General features: G+C 40.6%; 1 protein-coding gene across 11 annotated transcripts in view; it reads left to right on the top strand.

Annotated features, from left to right (window-relative positions):
• Window positions 1–24,008, top strand: part of kug (FAT atypical cadherin kugelei) — a 501,386-nt gene that overhangs the window by 472,124 nt on the left and 5,254 nt on the right. For 8 of the 11 annotated variants that reach the window (XM_069132179.1, XM_069132178.1, XM_069132173.1 and 5 more), the window contains 15 exons: window positions 429–584; window positions 3,566–3,676; window positions 6,644–6,796; window positions 7,516–7,729; window positions 8,723–10,283; window positions 10,682–11,252; window positions 11,515–11,686; window positions 11,764–11,988; window positions 13,171–13,194; window positions 15,512–15,748; window positions 17,203–18,255; window positions 18,469–19,115; window positions 19,349–20,746; window positions 20,997–21,134; window positions 21,230–23,932. In XM_069132179.1, the coding sequence (XP_068988280.1) occupies window positions 429–584; window positions 3,566–3,676; window positions 6,644–6,796; window positions 7,516–7,729; window positions 8,723–10,283; window positions 10,682–11,252; window positions 11,515–11,686; window positions 11,764–11,988; window positions 13,171–13,194; window positions 15,512–15,748; window positions 17,203–18,255; window positions 18,469–19,115; window positions 19,349–20,746; window positions 20,997–21,134; window positions 21,230–23,932 (9,363 nt within the window). The remainder of the gene's footprint in view (window positions 1–428; window positions 585–3,565; window positions 3,677–6,643; window positions 6,797–7,515; window positions 7,730–8,722; window positions 10,284–10,681; window positions 11,253–11,514; window positions 11,687–11,763; window positions 11,989–13,170; window positions 13,195–15,511; window positions 15,749–17,202; window positions 18,256–18,468; window positions 19,116–19,348; window positions 20,747–20,996; window positions 21,135–21,229; window positions 23,933–24,008) is intronic. The other 3 variants (XM_069132176.1, XM_069132174.1, XM_069132177.1) reach the window with 3 other exon arrangements.

Below are 24,008 nucleotides of genomic sequence, written 5' to 3'. Positions count from 1 at the left end.
ATAAAATGATTATTACAGGGGAAATGGAACTTACAGCATCAACGATAAACATGTTAAGACAGATCGGGATTATACATGGACGTTAAACCGTGTTTAATATATGCAAATGCACGTTATCGTAACTTGTCCGTATCTAGGAATCGGTAGAATTTAGTTTGAGCAAACTTCCTGAATACTGATTGGCAATGGTTGAGTTGTAAAGATCGACCTATATTCCCAAAGATTGACCTTTATTCCCATCTATCTCGAGAGACCCGATTGAACATCCGTCTACAACTTTCGTACAAAAATTTATCATAATCCTTATAAATTCAGATATTTCTAATAATATTGTCAACTTCGACTGATATAAACTCTGTACGTAAAATACATAGAATACACGATTACAATCGATACTCTCTTATTAAAACTACGATTCTCTGTTTTAGGTGACAGTCAGGGACGATGGAAGGCCATCTTTGTCCTCGACGACCCGCGTCGTGATCGCGGTGGCAGACATAAACGACCACGGTCCAGAATTCGAGCAAAAGTTCTACACCGTTCAGATCCCAGCATCACCATCTACCGACAAACCACTGTTTCAGGTAAGCTACCACCTCCGGAACTGCCCTAAAATCGATCTTCGTAATTCTATCCAACCTTCTAGTTGAGAATTAGGAATTGGCATCGCACCATTTTCTCCGAGTCTCGATGTAATCGAAGAAACAGACGGTCGTCTGTATTCTGTCCCGTTTCGTTTTTCTCTTTGTCTCTTTGTACACCAAGTAGAAGTAATCCCCCGTATCTTGTTGTATATACATATTATCCGTTCGCTCGTGAAGAATCATCCCCCGTCCCGCGACAGGTGTACCACTCGTCCAAATGTACGTATGCCAAACCAAAGGGAGCCGCGAGAGTTGGAATGGACAATTAAAGAGTTGTAAAGGATTCGAGAATTTTCAGTAAATTCGAAAATATTGATTCCAATTCGAGGAACTGTTCTCTTTTGGAAGTCCAAGTTTCGACTCACGTGCTTCCCTTGAGTCGAGCGTAAACTGATCAGAAGTGAACGTTACCGAGTGAAATTTGACACAAGCTAATCTTTTAATAGTATCGACAAATCTATTGGCTTGAGAGTATGGATTCTAGTTTGATAGTTATCGAAGTTTGATAGTACGTAGTGTGATGTTAAAGTTTGTTGAACGTAAGGTATCTGTTATTGGCTATGCTTCTCTTACCTAAAAGAACTATTATTGTATTTTTATAATTATTGGACATTGTTTTTAAAGAGCGCTATCTCTATTTCTAGAATTATTAAAATTAAATCACTCGAGGATTATGTTGCTGAAAATAAAAAGCATTCATTCCTTCAATAACATTAATTTACGATTACTGTTACTTCCCTGCAAATCAGTAGCGTTCACTTCGAACAGACCAGTTTCGCTGTCGGCTTCGGTCACCCAATCAAACCGTCTGAAAATAGTGTCAGAACCTCATGCTTTTCTGTAATGAAAGCCAAAATCTTCCAACAGAACCAACTGTATCGATACCGAAACGTCGCTTCCCAAACCCACCTATTTGTTGGCGATTGCTTGGAACCTGTCTTAATTTTGTACGCATATATCGCACGACGTACTCAACACGATACCGAAATGTAGAAAAATTCTGATATAAAGCTCATAAGAAAATAGGAAGAAGGAATGAAGAATGGGTTGGTCGCTCGTTATCGAACGTGTTCTTTCTTGGAGACTTGTTTTCGATGTGATCAAAGCAACCCACCGGTGACTATCATAGCGTGAAAGGGTTGGGAGATTTAGCACACGGACACCCTCGCACGGAATTCTCCCGCAGACTTGTCGTTCTTCGAATTTACGGCGAGAAGATACACTCCTGGTTACGCGGTGGCGCGTTTCACGCGTCGGCAACTTTAGGATCCTGAGGACGGAAATCGCGGTTAACGAGTTCCCTTTGTGACGACCTTTGGTCCACCGCTGTTCTGAGAACTAGCGATCGATCCTGGCCTCGACTGCTCTCAATTTTGCGCTTTACTATTTGTTTAAAAACATATAGAATGAACGTTGGCCGATTTATTGAGGTATTAACCTAAATAATACGTCACGTCCAGTTTTATGTCTTTAATCGTTTCAATGGTTACAATATGTTTGTGTCGAATAAAGTTTCAATCAGACATTTATTGAATAGTAAAATTGAAGTATTAAAATTGTATTTGGGTCACATTAGGATTGAAGGAGATTAAGTGTGTACAGAAATTAAGCGGACTGTAGTTGCATAAATTATTATTATTTAGTTTATTTTGCAGGAAAGATGCGAAATATTTCAGTTTAGGATTATCAACATATTTGAGAGAAATCTGTCGCCGTGTGCAGTACAGTATTATTCTAACCTTTGCAGCGTGGCTATTACGAAACATTCCATGAGCTGCGAGAATTTAGTAACAGTGTTTTGCAATGTTAAAAAATGTTCTCTGACCTTTTGCAGTATGCTACAAGTTCCTGACGTTTTATAATAATGTTAAGTATAATTGTGAAATATTCCATGTTATTCAGGGGATTTTACTACAATGTTTGCATAGTATTGTAATGCATTTCATAAGAGTTTTTTAAAGCTTTTCAGAATGTAAATTTCGACGATATTCTTACGTTAGACACCGCATACGTCACATTAAAATCGAAATATTTCACGTTGTTTTTAATCATTTTCAAACAAGCGTAATTCACTTCGTTCACATAGAGACGTTATTAATTGTTGGTAGTATTACGTTATTACGTGTGCGTTCGAAGCTTGTTAAATATTTGCGTAATTCGAAATTTCGCTAGGGGAAATAAGATAATAAATGCTGTTATCGAAGGCAGTAGAGGGAGGAACCTGATTAATCCGATGTCAACAGTGACAATAGCTTTCACAATATACCAGGAATATTCAATATAGTTTTCCACCAACGTCGAATGTTGTCGAGGCCAGATTCGATTTCGACGGATATAAAGTTACGATTGCTCGTTTTCGTAATTTCGGTCGGTCACCGTGTATTACGATCGAGTTTCAACTTCTACCCGGGAAAACGCGTTTTACATGCCGCATACGTTATTCTCGTTACAGGATATGCGATTAATTAAATTAAAATTCTTCCAACAAAGAAAAGAACTGCATTTGATATAAATTTTATGCAATAAATTTGCAATAAATTAGAAATGCCCTAATTCTTACACGCAGTAGCGTACTTGAATCGTCAAAAAATCGCGTCATTGAAGGAAGAGGATTTAAAGCGTAGGTCATGGATCAAATAAAAATACCATCTATTTCACTCGCGCCGTTTAAAACATCGTTAACCGCAATTTCGATAAATTGTCTTTCGCATTTACTGAAGAAAATATTCTCCACCGTATTCGCCAGTAGTACGTTTCGAGCGGTTTAGTGATTGGAAAAAGATCAACTGGTCAAAGCCAGCAACTACTTTCGATCGACGTGGCAGGGGAAAAAAAAGAAAGACACGCGGAGGAGAGGGATGAAAGCGAATTAGCGGAGATAATGCGAAAGTTAAAAGGCTTCCTTCTCTCGTTCTCGACAGAAATCGAGGAACCGCTCGCGGGAGTTCGACCTTTCGATCGATACGTTACTAGAGAATGGAACTTGGGAGACATTTAGCCCCGACAGCTTGTCAGGAGATCCTATCTTCAGGGTAAGGACACCGTTGGCACGTAAAAAAAAAAAAAGAAACTAAAAACGCCGTCTCGTGGCACGGGAGCATAAATAATTTCTGCGTAAAAACGTGAAATTGGTCTCGGGTAGTTTACACGAGCTCTTGTGCATTGATTTATGACCCGCTTTTATGTATATATATATATTTTATACATATATTATATGTATATCGACTGTAACGTTCGTTCTAATTATGATACTGCATTTTCATGCAACCCCGCTCTGTGCCCGTTTTTTATAAATAGGAGCCGCCATGCATTCCATCTACTACTTGATCGATCGTCTTTTGTCCTTTTTGCCCGATGCAACCCTTCTTTTTGTACACACGAAGAGTCTCTTGAATCTCGCGCATCATGCGACTCTGAGCGAAACTTTGAACGTAGAACCGAAAGATATCGGTGTGGCGGGGGAGAAAAAGTTGATTTTCAATGAACGCAAACCACTGCTGCTGGTACTTCGTACGCTGAACCCCGGGTAATTGAGGCTCATTCGTAGCTGTCCGGGGATTTGGGTCGAGAGTGGAATTTATCTCCCCGAGTTATTAAGTATCAAGTGCCCACCGGCTTCTTAATTGCATTCAGAGTTCATTGCTCTCTCTTACTCAGAGACTAAAAGAATTCGATATGCCTTCGGTATTTCTAATGCGTTCGAAGGAAAACTCGAGGACTTAATTATACCTTGAGTGCCTTTTAACCGAACCGTTGTTCCGGGTGTAAAACTTCAACTTGCTTTTTTCTTCCTTTACGAATTAACGCGGTTCTTTAAATGCGTTTATCGTTACGATGTTAATCATAAAATACTCGTAATAGCTTTAAACGACTTGCGCTAATTTCGAAAATTAATTTTAAAATCCATAGGAATATTAAAGGATATATTTAATACGATTATCATTTCAGTAACATGTCAAAATTTGCCAAAATGTCTTTTTAATTCCCTGCCAATTCAAATTCTAAACGTTATCCCAAGATATTATTTAAAATGAGATCTTTTATGAATACGAAACGAGACGTTCGCTCAGAATCGCATCATGCGTGACCCCTTTCTCCATCAGCTCTTTGTATGCGTCCATCTCGAACTCTTCGTCGCGTCTTGCCCGTTTTGCTCGTTTCTTTGTATGTATATATATATACGTATGTATATTATGTTCTTGAATTTTTGCATTTATCTGTACGTGACTGTCGCCTGATCATTTTTCCGTCTTTCCTTTCTTCTTTTTTTTCCTTTTGTCGTAATTAATAAAAATCATGGCATCGGGGCAAGCCGCTAAGTACGAACGCATGACGCGGAAATGAAAAAGAATGGAATGAAAGGGAATGCTCGTAGCAGACCAGTTTTCTTTCCCACGTATTGAACGGTGTTACTTCGAGAATGAAAATTGCTTTAGGCCATTGCAGTTATATTAATTACTGGGAAGCTATACAGAATGTCTTGTTAGATGTCGTAGCTCGAGCTTTTTTAAAGTGCATCGTTGCTTCTAACCTATTAATTAATAAATTTAAACTAGGAATGTTAATACGGCATACGAATTACCAATATCTTGCACCGATCTGTTTATTATTTGTTTCATTTCCATGACTAGAAGTTTCAAGCATTCTTTACTGTATTCACTCAGATCCTCCATTACAATGCTATTTATTTTTCCAATTGAATAATTAAATGCCATTCGTGTCATCCAAACTCGTTATCGCCTCAGAAACAGTGCCAAAACTCCATCAAAAAAAGTAAATTCTCTTGTCTTAAATTTCCAACTAAATAATTTAATTTTTAATTCGATCTATCAATCGAAAAGGTCACTCTGCTTACCGAATGACCTATAAAAATCCTTTAAAATGAAATCGAACGTGAAACGAGAGCCGCCATCAAAGGGAGGCCTCGCGGATCAAGAGGAAAAAATCGTGGGTTAGAAAACCGGCAGCCGATAATGAGCTCTGGCACACGGGGGAAACATGTTCGTTGCGGAAGAAAAGACGCAAGCCCGGCATGAAGACTCAGCCCGCCATTTAATGAACCGGCGACGATACATTTTTCCGCGCGGTTCCGCGTGCATCAGCTCGTAGCATCAGCTCAAAACATCGCGTTCGATCCGTGCCTGCCCGCGGAAAGAGCGCGCGGCCTGTGTTTTAATACGCTTTAATGCAGATCGATATTTGGCAATCCGGGGAGGCGGAGGTTTCCGGCGTCTCCGTCTGTTCCGCCTCCCCTGTGTTCTTTCTTTCTGTATGTTTTATTTCTCCCCGCTCTTTTTTTTTCTTTATTCATTTCGTGTACCGCATGCTGTCGACTGTGTGAATGCTACGCTTCGAGGTCACGAGCGCAATGTTTCACGATGGATCCAGAGGAAGCAAGACTGAATGAACGAAGGAAAGAGAAAATAAGAGTATGAGAGAGGGTGTGAGGAAGGTGAATTGAAAAATTTTAGAGCGTGAACGAAATGTTTTAGACAGAATGAGTTGTTTTCTTATTTTAAAATTCTTCTTTTGTTTCTCGTGCTAGATTTGCGTATCTACTTACATACGTAGATTTCATTCGTCGACGAATGCAGACGCGTTCCGCTTTTTCTCTTTCATTTTTTCTGACGTTCACACTCGACGTTTGCACCCTGTGTGTGTGTGTGTGTGTGTATGTCTGTCTGTCTGTCTGTTTGTTTGTTTGTCTGTTTACGAACGCGAGTATGGAGGTGTGTAATCGTACACACACAGGGTATATCGAGGCTTTTCTTTCCGGACAATTTGCGGCCGCATTTCTGGAATAGCATTATGAATTAGAAGCAGCTTGATACTTGCGAATCGTTCGAGATTCCTTTTCTCTTTCTTTTGATACAGCCGATGGCCGATACTAATGTTCTCTTTTATGTCGTGTACAGCTATGTTAGTAGAGAATGAGAAAACGAAGGAAGCAGGCCTGAAAAGGTTGGTTCTCATTTTTCGTTTGTGTTCCTGTACGATAGGTACTCGCGAACGATAAAGACATTGGTGATAACGGGAAAATCCAGTACAGTATCAAAGGTGGTCGCGGTAAAGGCAAGTTCAAAATACATCCAACTACGGGAATGGTGTACTCGCAACGTGGATTTGAAGCTGGACAGGAATACGAGATGATGGTAAGTGGGTGATAGAGAAAATTACATATTTACTTATTATTATTATACATAGAAATATTCCTGCCTTTTCGAACAATTAATATTGTGAAATATACTAATTAAATATGGATAGACTCGGGAAGAATTAAACGATCGATTGTGGCCTAAATATGAAACAGATGAATATTAAAAATTAAACGTTAAATTTAAACAGAAAAATAAATAAAATATGACAATATATGAATATATATAATCTACGTGAATAAAGAAAATAAATAGAAACCCATCAATTTATTCTTCGTTGTTTGCATTACTATAAATAATTTAAATCCTAAATGAATCTAAATTGAAATCACGTTTGATTGAATACTAGCTACAAAATTTACCTTAATTTTTCGCGAGCTCTTTGTTAACTAAAATACCAGCATTTAAAATGAGTTCGACTTATAATTTCCAAAATCTGAATTAAACGCTGAATTAAAACGTTCCAGAGGGTCGATGAATCGCGTAGAATAATTGAACAATTCTTAGCCAACAGAAACATCTTAAACAGAAACATTAACTCTACGATGTAGAACCGTTTCGCCGCAAAGGGTTTCGAGCGTATTTCGAACGAAGCACCCTGTAAATCCAACGCGGTCGGTTCAGAAGTCATAATTCATGGTCGATCGGGAAGCAACGTTCCCTTAATACAATTTAAGTTTGAGCTTAACTTGGCCGCGCACGCTTCTGTTTGCCAGATAAGGGCCGCCGATAGCGGAGAACCGCAGCGCAGTCATCAAACACGGGTATCCGTGCAAGTTGTCGAGGTTCCGAAGGAATCCGAGAATCCGCCAGTCTTCAAGACGAACAATCAGACCGTTGAGGTTACAGAAAGCGACGAGGTGGGCTTCCTTGTGGCACTGGTTCAAGCCGCGGACAAAGATGGCGATTCCCTGTGGTATGATATTGTTGGTGAGTTTTACTATTTTACGTTATTGTTGAGAAAAATAGTTATTTCATATATGTATTCAAGGAATTAAATTGGATGGAATAAAATAATAGCATGAGAGAGTATTGGTGGTTATAAGTTTGAGTCGATCATGAAATTTTATTTTTTTATCGTGGTTTTGTAGTCAGAATGTGTTAGATACGTACGAAACGTTTTTATAAATAAATATATCTAATATCTCTTTGTTAACAAAGACTAAGTTAGGAAAGGAAGTAATTTACAATTGAATGAATTTTTTAAATCTATCTCCCTGAGCGATAAAAGAATAATCTATCCTTGATATGTATTTTATGGCTGATAGCAATTTTATTTTCTCGTATTGCTGGGTAATTAATTTGAGTGCTGTATCCGTGTTAGCGGAGTTTGAAAACTCGTTAGAATTCAGTCGGTCACGATATCTTGTTAATTGGCGAAATATCGAGTGATTTCGTTGGAATACATTCGAGTGGTTGGAATAGCTCGGGGCCTGAATAACATTTTCAAAGTTGGGAGGATCGAAGTTGGAAAGTTCCACAGCTGGATCGCATAGGTAACAGTTAAACTTCGCGCCACCAAATGGCTAAACTAGTTAGAGACACATCTATGTCACATTTAAATTATAAGACATTTAGAGATCTATTAAGATCCTAAAATAGAAACAATAAAACAATTTGTTGTCTTTCTTTGTATTTTATCCTTCTTATAATATCTACATATAGCATAGCTATATTTCAAAATTCACACACGCTTGTGTAGCGTGTGTAACGTTATCGTAACAATGTATCTTATGAATCTGAATTTTATCCAGTTTTACTCTAATATAACTGATAAAAATACTTTTTGACACAATTCTACAGAAATTCATATAATCATCATCGAATGATGGCTGACACAATGAATAGAGTCTTAAGTAATATTCCTTCTCCTAAACGTAAAAGCAAAAGTAACGAACGAGAGAACGACGAATCTACTTGCAGACGGTGACAAACGAGATGAATTCTTCATCGGTCGGGACAACGGAAACGTGCTGCTAGCGAAGAAGCTCGATTGGGAAACACAGAACTTCTACAACCTGACAATCCGTGTTACGGATAGCGTGCACACTGCTGAGACTCAACTGCTGGTCACGGTGATCGACATCAATGATCACCGACCGGAATTTACCGAGAACATTTATCACGTAGACATTTCAGAAAACGTTGAAAAAGGCGAGAAGATTCTACAGCTGCATGCAACCGACGAAGATGAAGACAAGAAAGTATTCTACAGCCTTCACGCTGCCCAGAATCAAGCTTCCTTGGAAATCTTCCACGTAGATTCCGTGACGGGAGCCGTTACATTGAACGAAGTCCTGGATCGGGAGACCATCGAAGAACACGTACTTACCGTGATGGTAAAAGACCAAGGAACGCCCGCAAAACGAAACTACGCCAGGGTTATAATAACGGTACACGATCACAACGATCATGCTCCAGAATTCATCAGCGAGATCATCCAAGGAAAGGTCTACGAAACTTCTCCGATTGGCGCTGCCGTGGTACAAGTTTATGCTATAGACAGGGACAGAGGAGATAACGCAAAAATAACCTACTCGATTACTTCTGGCAACGTAGGTAACATGTTCGCGATAGATCCAGACCTAGGTGTTATTCGCGTGGCTCGAGAGCTAGATCTAAGTGTCTCCTCTGAATATATATTATTGGTGAAGGCTACGGATCACGGTTCTCCAGCTTTGTCTAACACGGTGCCTGTACACGTGATGGTCACCATGGCTGACAACGCTCCGCCTAGATTCATCCAGAAAGAATTATCCGCTGAGATCTATGAGAACCAACAACTGGGTACATACGTGAAACACGTGGAAGCTAGAAGCACGTCCTCGTTGCAGTTCGAGATTGTTCAAGGCAATAAAGACGACACGTTCTTCATGAACCCCAGTACAGGCATCATCGTGATTAAGAACGAGCTAGACTATGAAAAGACCAAGTTTTATAACCTGACGGTGGCGGCGACTAACATGGCCAGCGCAAAGGCACACTGTAACGTAATTGTCCATGTTCTGGATCGAAACGATAACGCGCCCAGGTTCCTGCAAGCTACGTACAACGGAGAAATAAGCGAAGGCGCTAGCATTGGTTCCTTAGTACTCACTAATTCTAGCACCCCACTGGTCATAAAAGCAGAGGATGCTGACTCTGAATTGAACGCTCTTTTGAACTACGACATAGTCGAAGATTTACCTCGAAAGTACTTCCATATAGATTCGAGCACAGGTGCCATTAGGACCGTAATGGTTTTAGATCACGAAAGCATTCCAAAGTTCACCTTCCACGTGAAGGTTTCCGATCTAGGGAAACCGAAATTGTCTTCCGAGACCACGGCCAAGGTCATGATCGTAGTGACGGATGTAAACGATTGTCCACCCAAGTTCCTCGAAAACGACTATAACACCACTGTACTGTTACCCACGTATAAGAACGTCGCTGTAATCCAAGTGAGGGCCGTAGATCCGGACAGTTCCGAGGGTGTCCCACTCAGGTACATATAACACCATTAAAACGTGCGTGCCTCTGTATTTACGGCCACTTTAAAAGGCTGATTCATATTTATGCAGACTGCGCCGTGGCTTCGTTAGCATTCATTTACTATTATAATTGTTGCATGAAATTTGTATGATCGCCCTCTGATACACGGCCGTTTTTCCTCCGCGCAGAAAGAAAATTACTTACTGCCCACTTGTGTATACCGTTGGTGAAGGGACCAACCTTTTAATTTGCATAGAGGTGCTTGCGTCACTGTTCTTTCCTTTCTTTTTTTTCTTTTTTTCTTTCGTCGGCACTAAAGCGGAAGGTTTAACGATCCTTTGCACCTTTACCAAGGTAGAACATCGTGTGTTGTCGAAGTAGCAACGACCTTTTCTTTTTGTTCCGGTTCAGGTACGACATCATCGATGGAAACAAAGCGCATACGTTCGATATAGACCCCCAGACCGGTGTGATCACGATTTATAATCCGGAACGTATGAAGAAAAGCTATTTGCTAAGGGTCCGTGTCTCCGATGGGAAGTATTCGAACGTTTGCCAGGTGAACGTGATGGTGGAGAACTCGGAGAACTCCGGGCTGATGTTCCAGAAGGACGTCTACGAGGGTACGATCCCGGAGAATTCGACGAGGATCACGACGGTCGCGGTTGTGAACGTTTTGGGCAGCGCGCTCAACGAGCACATCGTCTTCAGCATTCTGAACCCCACCGACATGTTCGTAATTGGACCGACATCCGGCGCGATCCGGACCACCGGAATTAGATTCGACCGGGAGGTTTGCGAACATTACGAACTGATAGTAGAAGCGAAGAGTCAGATGCCGGGCAAAGAGAAGCCAAGAGTGGCGCACGTGATTGTGAATATCACTATATTAGACATTAACGACAACTGTCCTATGTTTGTTAACTTGCCCTATTACGCCGTTGTGTCCGTAGACGCGCAAAAGGGCGACGTTATTACCAAGGCAAGTGGATTATGGTTATTCTTGACTTTACAATTTAAAATGTTGGGCGTAGAGTAGAAGTAAAATGACTTGGACTTAACTAGCTTAATATAATCTTCTTGATATTGTTTCCACTACCCTTTGCGTTATTCGTTCTATAAGATTATATTATTAATTTAATTCCCTTTTACTATGGTGGTAAAAGATATTCTTATTTCAAAATTTAAGATATTTTCTTCTTCTAACGCAAAATTATAAATAGAGCATTCCACTTGGCTTGTAGGTACATGCAGTAGATATGGACAGCGGTGACAACGGAGAAGTCAGGTACGAACTGAAGAAAGGTCATGGAGAGCTATTCAAGGTATGCCGGAAGACGGGCGAGATATCCCTGAAACAGAATCTGGAGGGTCACAATCGCGAATATCAGCTCACCATTGCCGCATATGACGGAGGTAAACTCGCTATTTACAACATCTACATTTTAATTGGCGTTTAAATAGTTTTCGACAAGGTTTCGACTTTATTTCAGGCATAACACCGTGCTCTATCGAGGTGCCAGTGAACGTGAAGGTGATAGATCGGTCGATGCCAGTGTTTGACAAGCAATTCTATACGGACAGCGTGCTGGAAAGTATCGAGATACATTCGCCCCTATCTTTGTCTATACAAGCTGAGTCACCGTTGAATCGCAAGCTCATATATAGTATAACTAAAGGCAACGATTTCGAGGAATTCGCTCTGGATTTCAACACAGGTGAGCGAACGTTCGTTGGTCGCACGGCGAAACAGTTTTTCAAAACCGTGGATGAACGATGAAGCGAAGATTGAATTAAACGCGTAGCGCCCATGCACGGAACGATGAAGTTGCAACTCGAACAATGTAGCTTTCAACAACACACGACGATAAGATTCAAAAAAACTGCCACGTTTTCGGTCCTGTCGATTTTGCTCTTTCACATATATATTTTTATTTCTTGCATCATCGTTCCATGCGAAACATGATACGGTCAAATGGTAGTGTATATAGGTATATGTCCTACGAATGAGATTTTTCTTTTCGTCCCATACTTTCCTGTTTCTTTCTTTTTTTTTTTCTTTTTTTTACGACGAAAGTTTCATCCAATAGCGTCACGACAGCGGCGAACGTGTGTTACATTCGAAATTATAAACGCGCGATCGGCGAATGTTGCGCCCTAAATCCAGTCCCAAATAAAACATCTCCCGAGGATTGTCATTCCAATTCGGCTATGGGACTTCTAATAACTTTTGACCTTTTCATTACTGAAAATGTTCGCTTCATGCTTTATGAAACGTGTTTCTAATTTCCGACGACATAGTTATAGTGATAACCGTTGCAATGGATGAAATAACTTTTTATTTCGTGTATTTCGTGACATTAAATCATTCATCGCAGTAAATTAAACAGTCTCATATTATTTTATGTATTTATTAACGTTATAAGGTATGATGAACGAATTTATGCATTTCCAAATAGAAACAGTAATGAAGAGGTTAAATATAATATATATGGTTACCTCGATGATCTGGTACTCAACAACCGCGCTTTCTACTTTAACGAACGACGTGTTGGTTCCGTTAAACATGGTATCCGGTGACTAAATTCTAATCAAGTCACGGTGTAGTGGTGAAACAGTAGCAAATTGGGGATGTTGGAATGTATCGCACGTAACACAAGCTGCAGTTATAATCGTATGATTAATTTATTCGTATATAATTAATCATAAATAATTATATATACTTCTCGAGTTAATTCTATTCGACGTTGAAACACGTACGTTCGCCATTACATTTTACCGTAGTATTTTTTAAAATTAATTCTCCTTTCTTTACCCGTCTCTCCTATAATATATTCTTTACGAATGCTTATTTGATTAAATTAGAAATTAAAGTGTTATTGTATCTCCCTGTTTCGCAGCCCCCGACAGTAACAATGGTCCTTGTGAGTATAAAAAAATACTAGTTCTATCGGTCTGCTGTGTTGCACTATACCATGCTACCGCACTGCTCTCTATCTTTCTTCATTCTAAGATTTTCATGCACGACTCAAACAGTAACAATGAGTTTCTTTCGGCCGCCAGTTTCTCGCGTCGATCTTCGAACGATAAATCCCCACCCTGTCGCTATGCACTGAATTAATACCAACTTCATGACCGGCATACGACGTCATGCAGTAAGTTAGAATAACGGCGAACACCGATCGAGATTTCATACGAGGTATCGATCGTAATTCAAGCGGATGTCGCGATGGTGGAGTCGTTACGACATAGAAATTTAACTACAAATTATAGTCTTACGTATATCTATATTTTGCAATCGTATCGATTCACTGAATTTTAAGCAACAATAATTTTTAGGAACACCTTGGAAACTTTTTAAATACAAATTTTTGGAAGAATCGCTTTCAGACGTATCCAATATAAATCATCTTTTATATATGTTTTATTATCTATCATTTTTGCAGTATTTTTTATTTTTTAAATTGTTGGAAAGGATATCAAAAACACAAGGACCTCGAAGAAACCATTACACTCGAGTATACACGAGGAACGGTTAAGTGTCAAGAACTGAAAATACCGGAAACTCCGAATCCCAACTCAAACACGCCGGAACCCATATCATCGGACGGCCGAAACTTCCGCTTGCCATACACAGCTTCTATGATTGCACGTCACTTACACAATATCCGGCATCCTTCGCAATTTCTAACCGCTTGTCAATCGATGCACGACATTCTCAAAAGTAAAAGATGCCATCGTGAAGAAGCGAGACTCAGCAACGATGCAACAATTTAACGGCATGTTGATCCTCTTGTCCGACGTAGAGAACGCTTCTGCTCTGCACTTCTGCTCTCACTTTTACTCATCGTTTTCAACCCAACCGGTCCCATTATCTCATGCAGAAGCAACGAAGCTGCGTGAAAAACGGGTTTGGAGCACAATGTTGCTTTTAAACGCGATACGTGGTAACATCGAGGCCGCAATTCGCCCGGTGATATATCTCGAAACCGCGTTTCAACGCTGCCTTATCGTCAGTACACCATTTTTTTCTCTCTCTCTCTCTATTTTCTCCCCCCTTTCCCCTCGTTCTCGTTTAATTCTCCCGCCTCCCGTAATTCTCTTACGGCTTTCACTCTGTTCTTCGCATGGCGTGCCTGCACCTTACGTCGCGTGCGAATTGGGAAAGATACCGTGCTTGTACCTTAAACGAGCTACAATGCGTGGAAATAGCAAGAAAGGGAACAAGGCAGCTCGTTTGTAACAGGTTGACTACGATACGTGACACTTTTCGCTTGTTCGCTTCTTGAGATCGATAGCAAAACAACGAGAATAGAACGACGTGTAGAGAAATTGCTTTTCATTTTGTGTAACATATTCTTATTCTTCCTTCGATCTATTTTAATTGGACAAATGAGAATTCTTGCAAATTTTATGGATGCAAATGTTTCGATTGGGATCAAAGGATTAAAGACCGGTAGAAGAATTGGCTAAAGTAAAAAATACGTTAGAGAATACTTGAGATATCTTGAATTATTTTAAAAGTACATTTAATATAAAAATACTTTTAAAAGTACTCATTTAATATAATGAAATAAAGAATATCGTCCAGTTACTTCTTTATCCGACAATGTCCAGAGTTGTCAGAAAATTTATAAAGATCTCAAGAAGCAGTCACGTAATATTGCAACTCCCAAGAGTATATACGTCCATTATAACATTCCAAGCCTCGGTAAACGCTTGCGAGAGAAAAATCGAAAACGTCGAGTTGAATGGAGTCAACCTGTTAAGTTGCACAACGCGCCGTCGTGTTCGAAGGTGCAGACATTCTGGTAGCATCCGCAAATTCATTCACGGTATCCGAGCGTCTTGTATAAACGTGTTTACCACGTGACTTGCATTCACCAATGTTCTCTTCTTGGTGTCCGCGAAACCGAGCAACTCCTTGAATTACCCAGTCACCATCATATAGACGAATAATTAAACCACGTTTCGACACCTCTACATAAAATTTGCATAAGTTCCGCATTAAGTACAAGCACATCGATAAACTATGCTGCTTCTCAAGATGCTCTTTAGTAAAATATCGTATAAAACGGCACACACACACGCGCGCGCACATTTACAAAAAAAAAAAAATACACGCAAGAATGTCGGGCTATTAGTCAGCATCACGAATAAAAAGGAAAAGTTTCTCGGCTTTGTGGACGCTACGCTGCATAGACTGCTTTTGGGTCTACAATCTTCTCTTCGATAAATCAGGTGTAATCTACGTGGTGGACGAGCTGGATTACGAGCAAAAGAAACAGTACGAGCTGACCGTCCGCGCGACGGACAGCGTATCAGGCGTCTACGCGGAGGTACTCGTTAGCATCCTGGTGCTCGACGTGAACGATTGCCCGCCCGAATTCACTCAAGACTCGTACAACATCTCGGTCTCGGAGGCTGCGCCGTTCGGCACTTCCGTGTTGAGAGTCAGCTCCAGAGATAACGACACTGGTAAGCGGTTATTAAATTCAACTATGCATGTTGCTGTCCATATAATCATGCGCAAGAAGTGGAATGTTCTTAGTTCTTCTATCTGCCTATGTTTGAATTTGAAACACAGGTTTGCATAATATTTGCATATTGTGTAATATACTTGCGTTTACTTTGATATATTCATTGGACATTATAATTTTATGTAACGATCAATATTTTTATTTTGTCTTATGGTAACTCAATAATTTTGGTCGGTTGAGATATTGCAGAAACGAATACCTTAATTACAAATATGGTTTTACGATAGTATTACGAGCAGATTTATTTAATATTAAAATTCTAAATTTGTCCTGATATTTTATAAATTTCTAAATCCATTTCTTAATCTAGAAAATATTGACGTTCTCTAATATCTTTTAACAATAACATTGTATATTCGACTATATAACTTTACTCGAAAATTTGCGATATTCGTAATTTTTATCAACAAGAGTACACTTATGGATAGTAGTGTATATCGCAAGATACGCATTGAAAGATCGGATTGGCTTCGTGAAGCTTGAAGGCCCGGCTAAATTTGCAATTAATGTCGAGGCAACGGAAATTCACTCCCTCTGTCTGTATATGTCTCATAAATAACGCGAGGCAGTCCTGTTGGAGCAAGATTAATGTTATTGTAATTATTGTGAAGGATGCTCTTAGTGGGTACCGAGGCTGGATTATCGCGATGAAATATACCCCGAGTTGTTACATGATTGTACGAGAATGAGACGAGAAAAAGATGAGAAAAGGATAAATAGAAGCTGATGTTTCTCGTTGAGAGATTTTGTCCAGTGATTTATTTGGAAATTCGCTCACGGTAACTCAGAACTATGTCAGAAGTTGAAACGAAGCTTTAATTGGTTGAACTGATAAAGGAGAAATATTAAACTCATAAAATCCTGAACTGTTCCATGTTTGTTACTTGTAACTATCGTTTATTATCTTAATGACCGTAGTTTATCAATTTGAGTTCTTAAAACATTCTTCGTACAAAATGTTTTTCTACCATAGTAAAACAGTTGTTCATAAACGATATCAACAGGAAATGTTAATTAAGCTTCGTTCTCGTGTACATGCTATAAATAATTTTCCAGCCATGATATTATTGGAAACTTTATAACATTCATGTAATTTGCAACAACATAAATACATTATACTTATTGTAGAAACCTTCGTTAACATAGTATGCTCCATTTATACAATTATATGTACACAAATACACATAGATAAAATACTGAACAATTCGAGATTTTAAAAAATCAGATCACCGATATACCACGAGATGAGCTCAAAAAATGAATACACCCTCAGAACAAATATTCTTTACGTATTACGTTCACATGTGACACATGTCTCCTATCTGTATTACACCATCCATTCCTATGTAAACATCACCAAATACCATAAACCGTAAACTTTTCTGTGTTCAGACATCAACCAACAGGTTCGCTATGCAATTCAAAACGACACGGAAAACAGCACTGACCTGTTCCACATCGACCCGGAGGAGGGTGTGATCTTCCTGAAGAGATCTCTAGATCACGAGACCCACGAATCGCACCACTTTACGGTGATCGCGATCGATCGCGGTGTACCCAGTCTCTCGAGCACAGCCCACGTCTGGGTGACGGTGATCGACATGAATGACAATCCACCCAAGTTCGAACAACCCTCGTACACTTGCTCGTTGTCGGAACACGCGGAAAGGGGTCAGTTCGTGACGGTGGTATCTGCCAGTGACCCGGACTACGTAGACGACAAACTCACGTATACGATAGTCGGTGGTAACGAGCAACAAACGTATAACATCGACCAATCCACCGGCATCATTTCGCTGATCAATATGCAAAACTTTGGCGAGAAGAAACTCAGCATGCTGAACGTCTCTGTCACGGACAATGTGTACACCAGCTTCGCAAGAGTCAAGATCGAGATATTGCCTGCTAATAGACACAATCCTACGTTCCAAAACCCTATAGTAGAAGTGACAGTTTTTGAGAATCAGTTGCCTGGCAGATTGGTGACGAGTGTGATAGCCACCGACGAGGATTTCGGGGAATATGGCACGGTGATCTACACGATAGCTTCAGATCTGATGAAGGAGATATTTGACATAAATAGACAAACTGGCGAGATCGTAACTAGAAAGAAGTTGAATCGAGAAGAGCAAAAGTTGTATGAAATACCCGTGATGGCTACTGATGGAGGTGGCAGATCAGGTTTCGTAATTGTTAGGGTGAAAGTTGGAGATGAGAATGACAATTCGCCCGTGTTTCTGCTCAGAGAATACAAAGCCAGCATTCATGGAAATTTGACTACTAATACGCCGTTCCTGAAGGTGAAAGCTCAGGATGCTGACGAGGATGACGCTGCGAGGATTGTTTATTCGATATACGAACTGCAGACTTCGGAAGCGAAAGCGTTATTTGGGATTAATCCTGATACTGGAGCGTTGTTCCTTCAAAAGAGTGCTATGCCATGGGGTAAGTTCTGCGCTATATTCTATCGCTCATTTTATTTTCATTGGCGTACTATATGACATTAATCGTTAAAATTATATTTCTTCACTTTTAATATTGTACCGAACATAAGAAATTTTTTTATAATTAAAATTTCTAGTCGAATCATAAAAGAATTGTACCGATAATGATCACAGTGCCGCAACATGTTGGATTATTATCTATTTAATATTTTAGAAAATCAACTATTTGAGCTCTTCATTCGGGCGGAAGACAAGGGCGGGGCGACAACACATCACGCTGACGTTCCCCTCAGCATTTACATAATGGGACCGCAAGATATTCCACCTCTGTTTGAACGAAAAGAAGACAAATTCTTCATATCAGAAGCGTCTCCTATTGGAACACCTATAACAAGGCTAAAAACCGTGACCAACACTACAGTCACATACAGAATAGTTTCTGGAGATGAAGATTCTCCACTTTTTATGATCGATGCTAACGGACAAATTACTTTAGTTAAACCTTTGGATCGAGAGCTGAAGGATAATCATTTAATCGGAGTCCTCGCTGAAACGGACTCGAGTCCTCCATTGACAGCTCTAGCTGAAATTTCGCTCCAGGTGTTGGATGAAAATGATCATGCTCCTAAATTCGAAAGTAATCCTTATGGTATCAGTCTGGCGGAGAATATAGAGGAAGGAACATCAATTTTGAAAATTATCGCGCACGATGAAGATCTGGGTAGCAATGGAGAGGTTCGATATTCCTTTGGCTCGGATATTGGCGAACTGGCAAATGTCTTCACTGTAGATACGTACACCGGGTGGATATCGACACTGGTTCTACTTGATAAGGAAAAGCAACCGGAATATAAGTTTCAAGTACGTTTAATTAAAAATTAAAAATTTGTCATAGACAGTTTTTACTATTTTCTATAGAATATTTGGTAGGTCAGTTATTTAATAAAAAAAAAAAAAAAAATAGTCTGAACATAACGAGAATCTTTTTTCTTTTTATAATTTTCAAAGTAAAATTAAAATTAAGGTTTCTCAGAATTAAAAGAAAAAGAAAGAAATTTATTATAATACTTAATATACATTTTTGTCGTGTCTAGGTGGTCGCTACCGACAATGGAAATCCAAAGCACTTCGCAAGGACTTCTGTGCATGTAAAGCTAAAGGATTACAACGACAATCCTCCCGCGTTCGTAGACGATCGTTACGAAGCAGCGGTGAACGAAGACGCTCTACCAGGAACGGTCGTGGTCAAGTTAATCACCATGGACAAAGATTCAGACGTAAATACACCCATAGAATTCTACATAACGTCCGGCGATTCGAGATCTCAGTTCCAGATTAGATCAACTGGCGAAGTATACGTGGCAAAGGCTCTGGACCGGGAAACGATCGATCGTTATGAGCTCGAAATAGTCGGCACCGACGGCAAATACGTCTTCAAGACGCGTGTAACGGTGCAAATACTCGACGTGAACGATAATCCACCATATTGCCTCAGGTATCGTTATCGAGAGATCCTGTCTGAGGGATCGCATCCTGGCACGTACGTGCTCACTGTTCTGGCCACTGATTACGACGACGAACCGAATGCCAAGTTGCGCTTCTATTTAACCGGCGACAATAACGACAAATTCTCATTGGACAAAGAGACAGGCGTATTAAAGACGGTCGGTCAACTGGACCGGGAAACTCAAGCGAAATATTCGCTCACAGCGCATGTACAGGATAGAGACAAACCATCTTGGGAATGCTCCTCTCAGCTAGAAATTCTGGTCTCAGATTTGAACGATAACGCACCGAAATTTACTATGCAGACGTATAGCGCTACACTGCCTGAAGACGTCGAGGTCGGTACCTTAGTAACCAAAGTACACGCCACGGACAATGACATCGGTATTAATCGTAAGATCAGATATGAATTCATCGATTCTGCCGATGGTCACTTCCTCGTTGCAGCGGACAGCGGTATCGTTACGCTTGGCAAGCCGTTGGACAGAGAAACGAAGGCCATGTACAACGTAACTATACAGGCAGTTGATCAGGGCACCCCTCAATTGATGAGTGTGACTTCGTTAATTGTCAACGTGCAGGACATTAATGACAATCCACCAGAATTCGCGTCGAAGGTCTATTTCTCAAAAGTTCCTGAAATCTATGCAGTTGGAACGGAAGTAGCTCGAGTTCTTGCAACGTCTAAGGATACTGGAGTCAATGCTGATGTTTACTATTCGATCGTTGGCGGAAATGAGCATAAGAAGTTCCAGATAGATGCCCGTAGTGGCGTGATTACTATTGCGGAGCAATTAGATTTCGAACGTGCCAGAGATTATTTCTTGACCATCCAAGCTATAGATGGAGGCATTCCTCCTTTGAGTAATCACGCTACGGTGAATATTACAGTGATCGATAGCAATGACAACGCGCCGATATTCAGCGAAGTTTCATACAGAGCTTCTATACGGGAAGACGCAAAAATTGGAGAAAAAGTTACGCAGGTAAGTCTTATACTTATATATATATATATACACAGCTTATGTATAAAAAACAATTGATTGAATAATTGCTTTAATTGTACAGCTTTTACATATAATAAAATAAACGAAAATTTTAATAAACTTAATATTTTTAGAAATAAATTTTAAAATAAAAAGGAATCGAATAACGAGATGAATTTCGAATAATTTAAATATTGTCTTAACTATACGCTAACTGTAAACTAATTCCATATTATAATGAATGTATCAGGTATTCGCAAACGACTTGGATAGCGAAGAGAACGGGAACGTGTCTTATTACATCGAACGAGGTGACAGGCAGAAGCAATTCTCGATCGATGAGAAAACAGGACAAATTACTGTCGCCGCACCATTGGATCGCGAAGAAGTCAGTATAAATCATACGCACCATTCATTATATATCTTAATGCGGTTGTAAGACACTTCGAATGCAATCTACAACGCGATATTTCATGTTTCCAGATCGGTAATTACGTGTTGGAGGTTCACGCCCGTGACAGCGGCATACCTAGGCTATCCAGCTTCGTGATGGTAAACATCGAGATTCTAGATGCAAATGACAACCCGCCGCTGTTCTCCCTCTCAAATTATACCGCGGTAGTGCAAGAAGACAAGCCCCTTGGCCACACCGTATTACAATTCGTGGTCACAGATGCAGATATTGAACCGAACGCCGCTCCATACACCTTCGACTTCCGTTCCGGGAACGAGGGTGACGCGTTCAGATTAGAGCAGGACGGCACACTGCGAACTGCTACCAAATTCAACAACAGGGTCAAAGATAAATACGAGTTGCACATACGCGTCTTTGACAACGGAAGCCCACCTCTCTATTCCGACGCATGGGTCGTGATCAAAGTGATCGAGGAATCCCAGTATCCTCCGGTAATTACGCCTCTAGAGGTGGTTATTAATTCCTACATGGACGAGTATCCTGGTGGGATCATCGGAAGGGTTCACGCAACGGATCAAGATCAATATGACACGCTTTCGTACAGTTTGGTTCCATCGTCTCCTATCCCAAACGACCTCTTCAAAATTGACAAAATTGATGGCACTTTAGTTGCCCTTCCGCGTCTCGATGTTGGCGAATACAGGATAAACGTCAGCGTAACGGATGGAAAATATCATTCGCATTCTATCGTTAAAGTAAATGTTGATTTGGTAACGGAAAAGATGTTGGAGAATTCTGTAATTGTAAGATTCAGAGAAGTCAGTCCGGAAGATTTTATACTAAGTCATCGTAAGGGATTCATTAGAACCGTGCGCAACGCGATGAACTGTAGATTAAAGGATATCGTTATTATCAGCGTCCAACCTTCTACAGACGAAGTGAATCTAATTAAATCTCGCACTATTCGCCAAACCATTCACAACGATCTGGACCTCCTATTCGCGGTGAAGAAGAGCTCTACACCTTTGGGATCACCGACCTTTTATGGGTCTGAAAATATACGGGAGGCGTTAAATCAGCGTATCGAAGAACTCGAAGAATCGACGAAATTAGTCGTGGAAGAAATTGTTAGATTTAAATGTAACAAAGAATACTGCGTTTATGGGGATTGTCAAGACAAAATTGTTCTCGACATCACACAAATAACACCTGTGGCTACTGACGTAATGAGTTTCGTGTCCCCGCGACACAGACACAAAATGGAGTGCAGTTGCAAAGAAGGATATGCCGGGAACCATTGCGAGGTAGTCGTCAACGAATGCGCCAGAGATCCTTGTCCACTGTTTAAAGTCTGCATTCCCGATTCTTCGGTCCAAGGATACTCATGCCAATGCCCTGAAGGTTTCGCCGGGCAAACCTGCGATATTGACATCTCCAAGTGCCATGACGAGTCTTGCTACATTCCACGAAACCCCATATCGTTTAGTGGCAAGAGCTATGCTCGTTATAGGATCGATAAAGCCCTCATCAAACAGACTATCGAGGACCGTCTCAGTTTATCTTTGAGGATCAGAACAGTGCAATTGACCGGAAACTTGATGTATGCAGCTGGCAAGATCGATTATAATATACTAGAAGTCGTGAATGGAGTTGTTCAGTACAAGTTCGATCTGGGCAGCGGAGAAGGTTTGGTTCGCGTGAGCAGTGTATACGTGAGCGATGGACAGTGGCACGAAATCCAACTAGAACGAGAAAGCAACAGCGCCAAGTTGACCGTTGATGGAAAGCACGTAGCTCATGGATCTGCACCTGGTATCAACGATATCCTGAATCTTCAATCTGATGATCTTTACTTGGGTGCTGAAGTTAGACAACATCCATCAGTTTTGGGCTTCGAGGATGTTCAACGTGGTTTCATAGGATGTATGGATGATGTCAGAATCGCCAGAGTATCGGTACCGTTACATATGAGTGGCGCTAGCAGTGTCGCTGTCTTAAAACGCTTTGCAAATGTGGAATTCAGCTGCGACGCTGCAACGGTTTTGGTGCCCCCAGGGATCTGTGGTTCGCAGCCCTGTCAGAATGGCGGAACATGTAAAGATTCTGGTGGCGACAACTATGAGTGCCAATGTCACAGCAGATTTGCAGGGCTCGCTTGTGAAATTGATACCGATCCTTGCGCCTCTTCACCCTGTCTCTACGGTGGTCGTTGCAAAGTCGTACCAGAGGGAGGTGACTTCACTTGCGAATGTGTTGGACCAAGTCTGAGTGGGAAACGCTGCGAATTCGGAAGATATTGCAGTCCAAACCCGTGCATTCACGGTGGAGTTTGCGAGGAAGGCAATAATGGGCCAATATGCAAATGCCAAGGATTCATGGGAGAACGTTGCGAAACAGACGTTAATGAATGCGACGCCAATCCCTGCACAAATGGAGGAACCTGCGTGAACGAAATAGGGACCTATAGATGTATCTGTCCTCCTAATATGACCGGATTAAACTGTGGAAATCCGGCGTATTCTACGCCAATTATATCGAGCCACTTTAATATCACATGGGAGCACTTAATGTGGATTGGCGTTGCAGTAATATTGAACTTATTCCTGATCATCATTATCTTCGCCTTCCGACGGATCAGGATGAAACGCACGAGAGCACGAACGAATAACATCAACAATGAGACCAGGAAGCAAATTGTTTTAAATTCAGCGCGACCTCATGAGCACGAGTTCAAACGGAGCTCAAAATTGAGCAACCTGGAAGTGATACAGGTATCGTATCTAAATCAGAGAATTAAATATACTTGTTTAATTTGTCAGCACTTAAGAGAGAAGAGCGCATGCTTTT

This window comes from Bombus flavifrons, chromosome 2 (assembly GCF_040668555.2).
Source record: "Bombus flavifrons isolate JBK064 chromosome 2, iyBomFlav1_principal, whole genome shotgun sequence".
In the NCBI taxonomy this organism is placed as follows: Eukaryota; Metazoa; Arthropoda; class Insecta; order Hymenoptera; family Apidae; genus Bombus; species Bombus flavifrons.
This window is presented reverse-complemented; position numbering and strand designations above follow the sequence as displayed.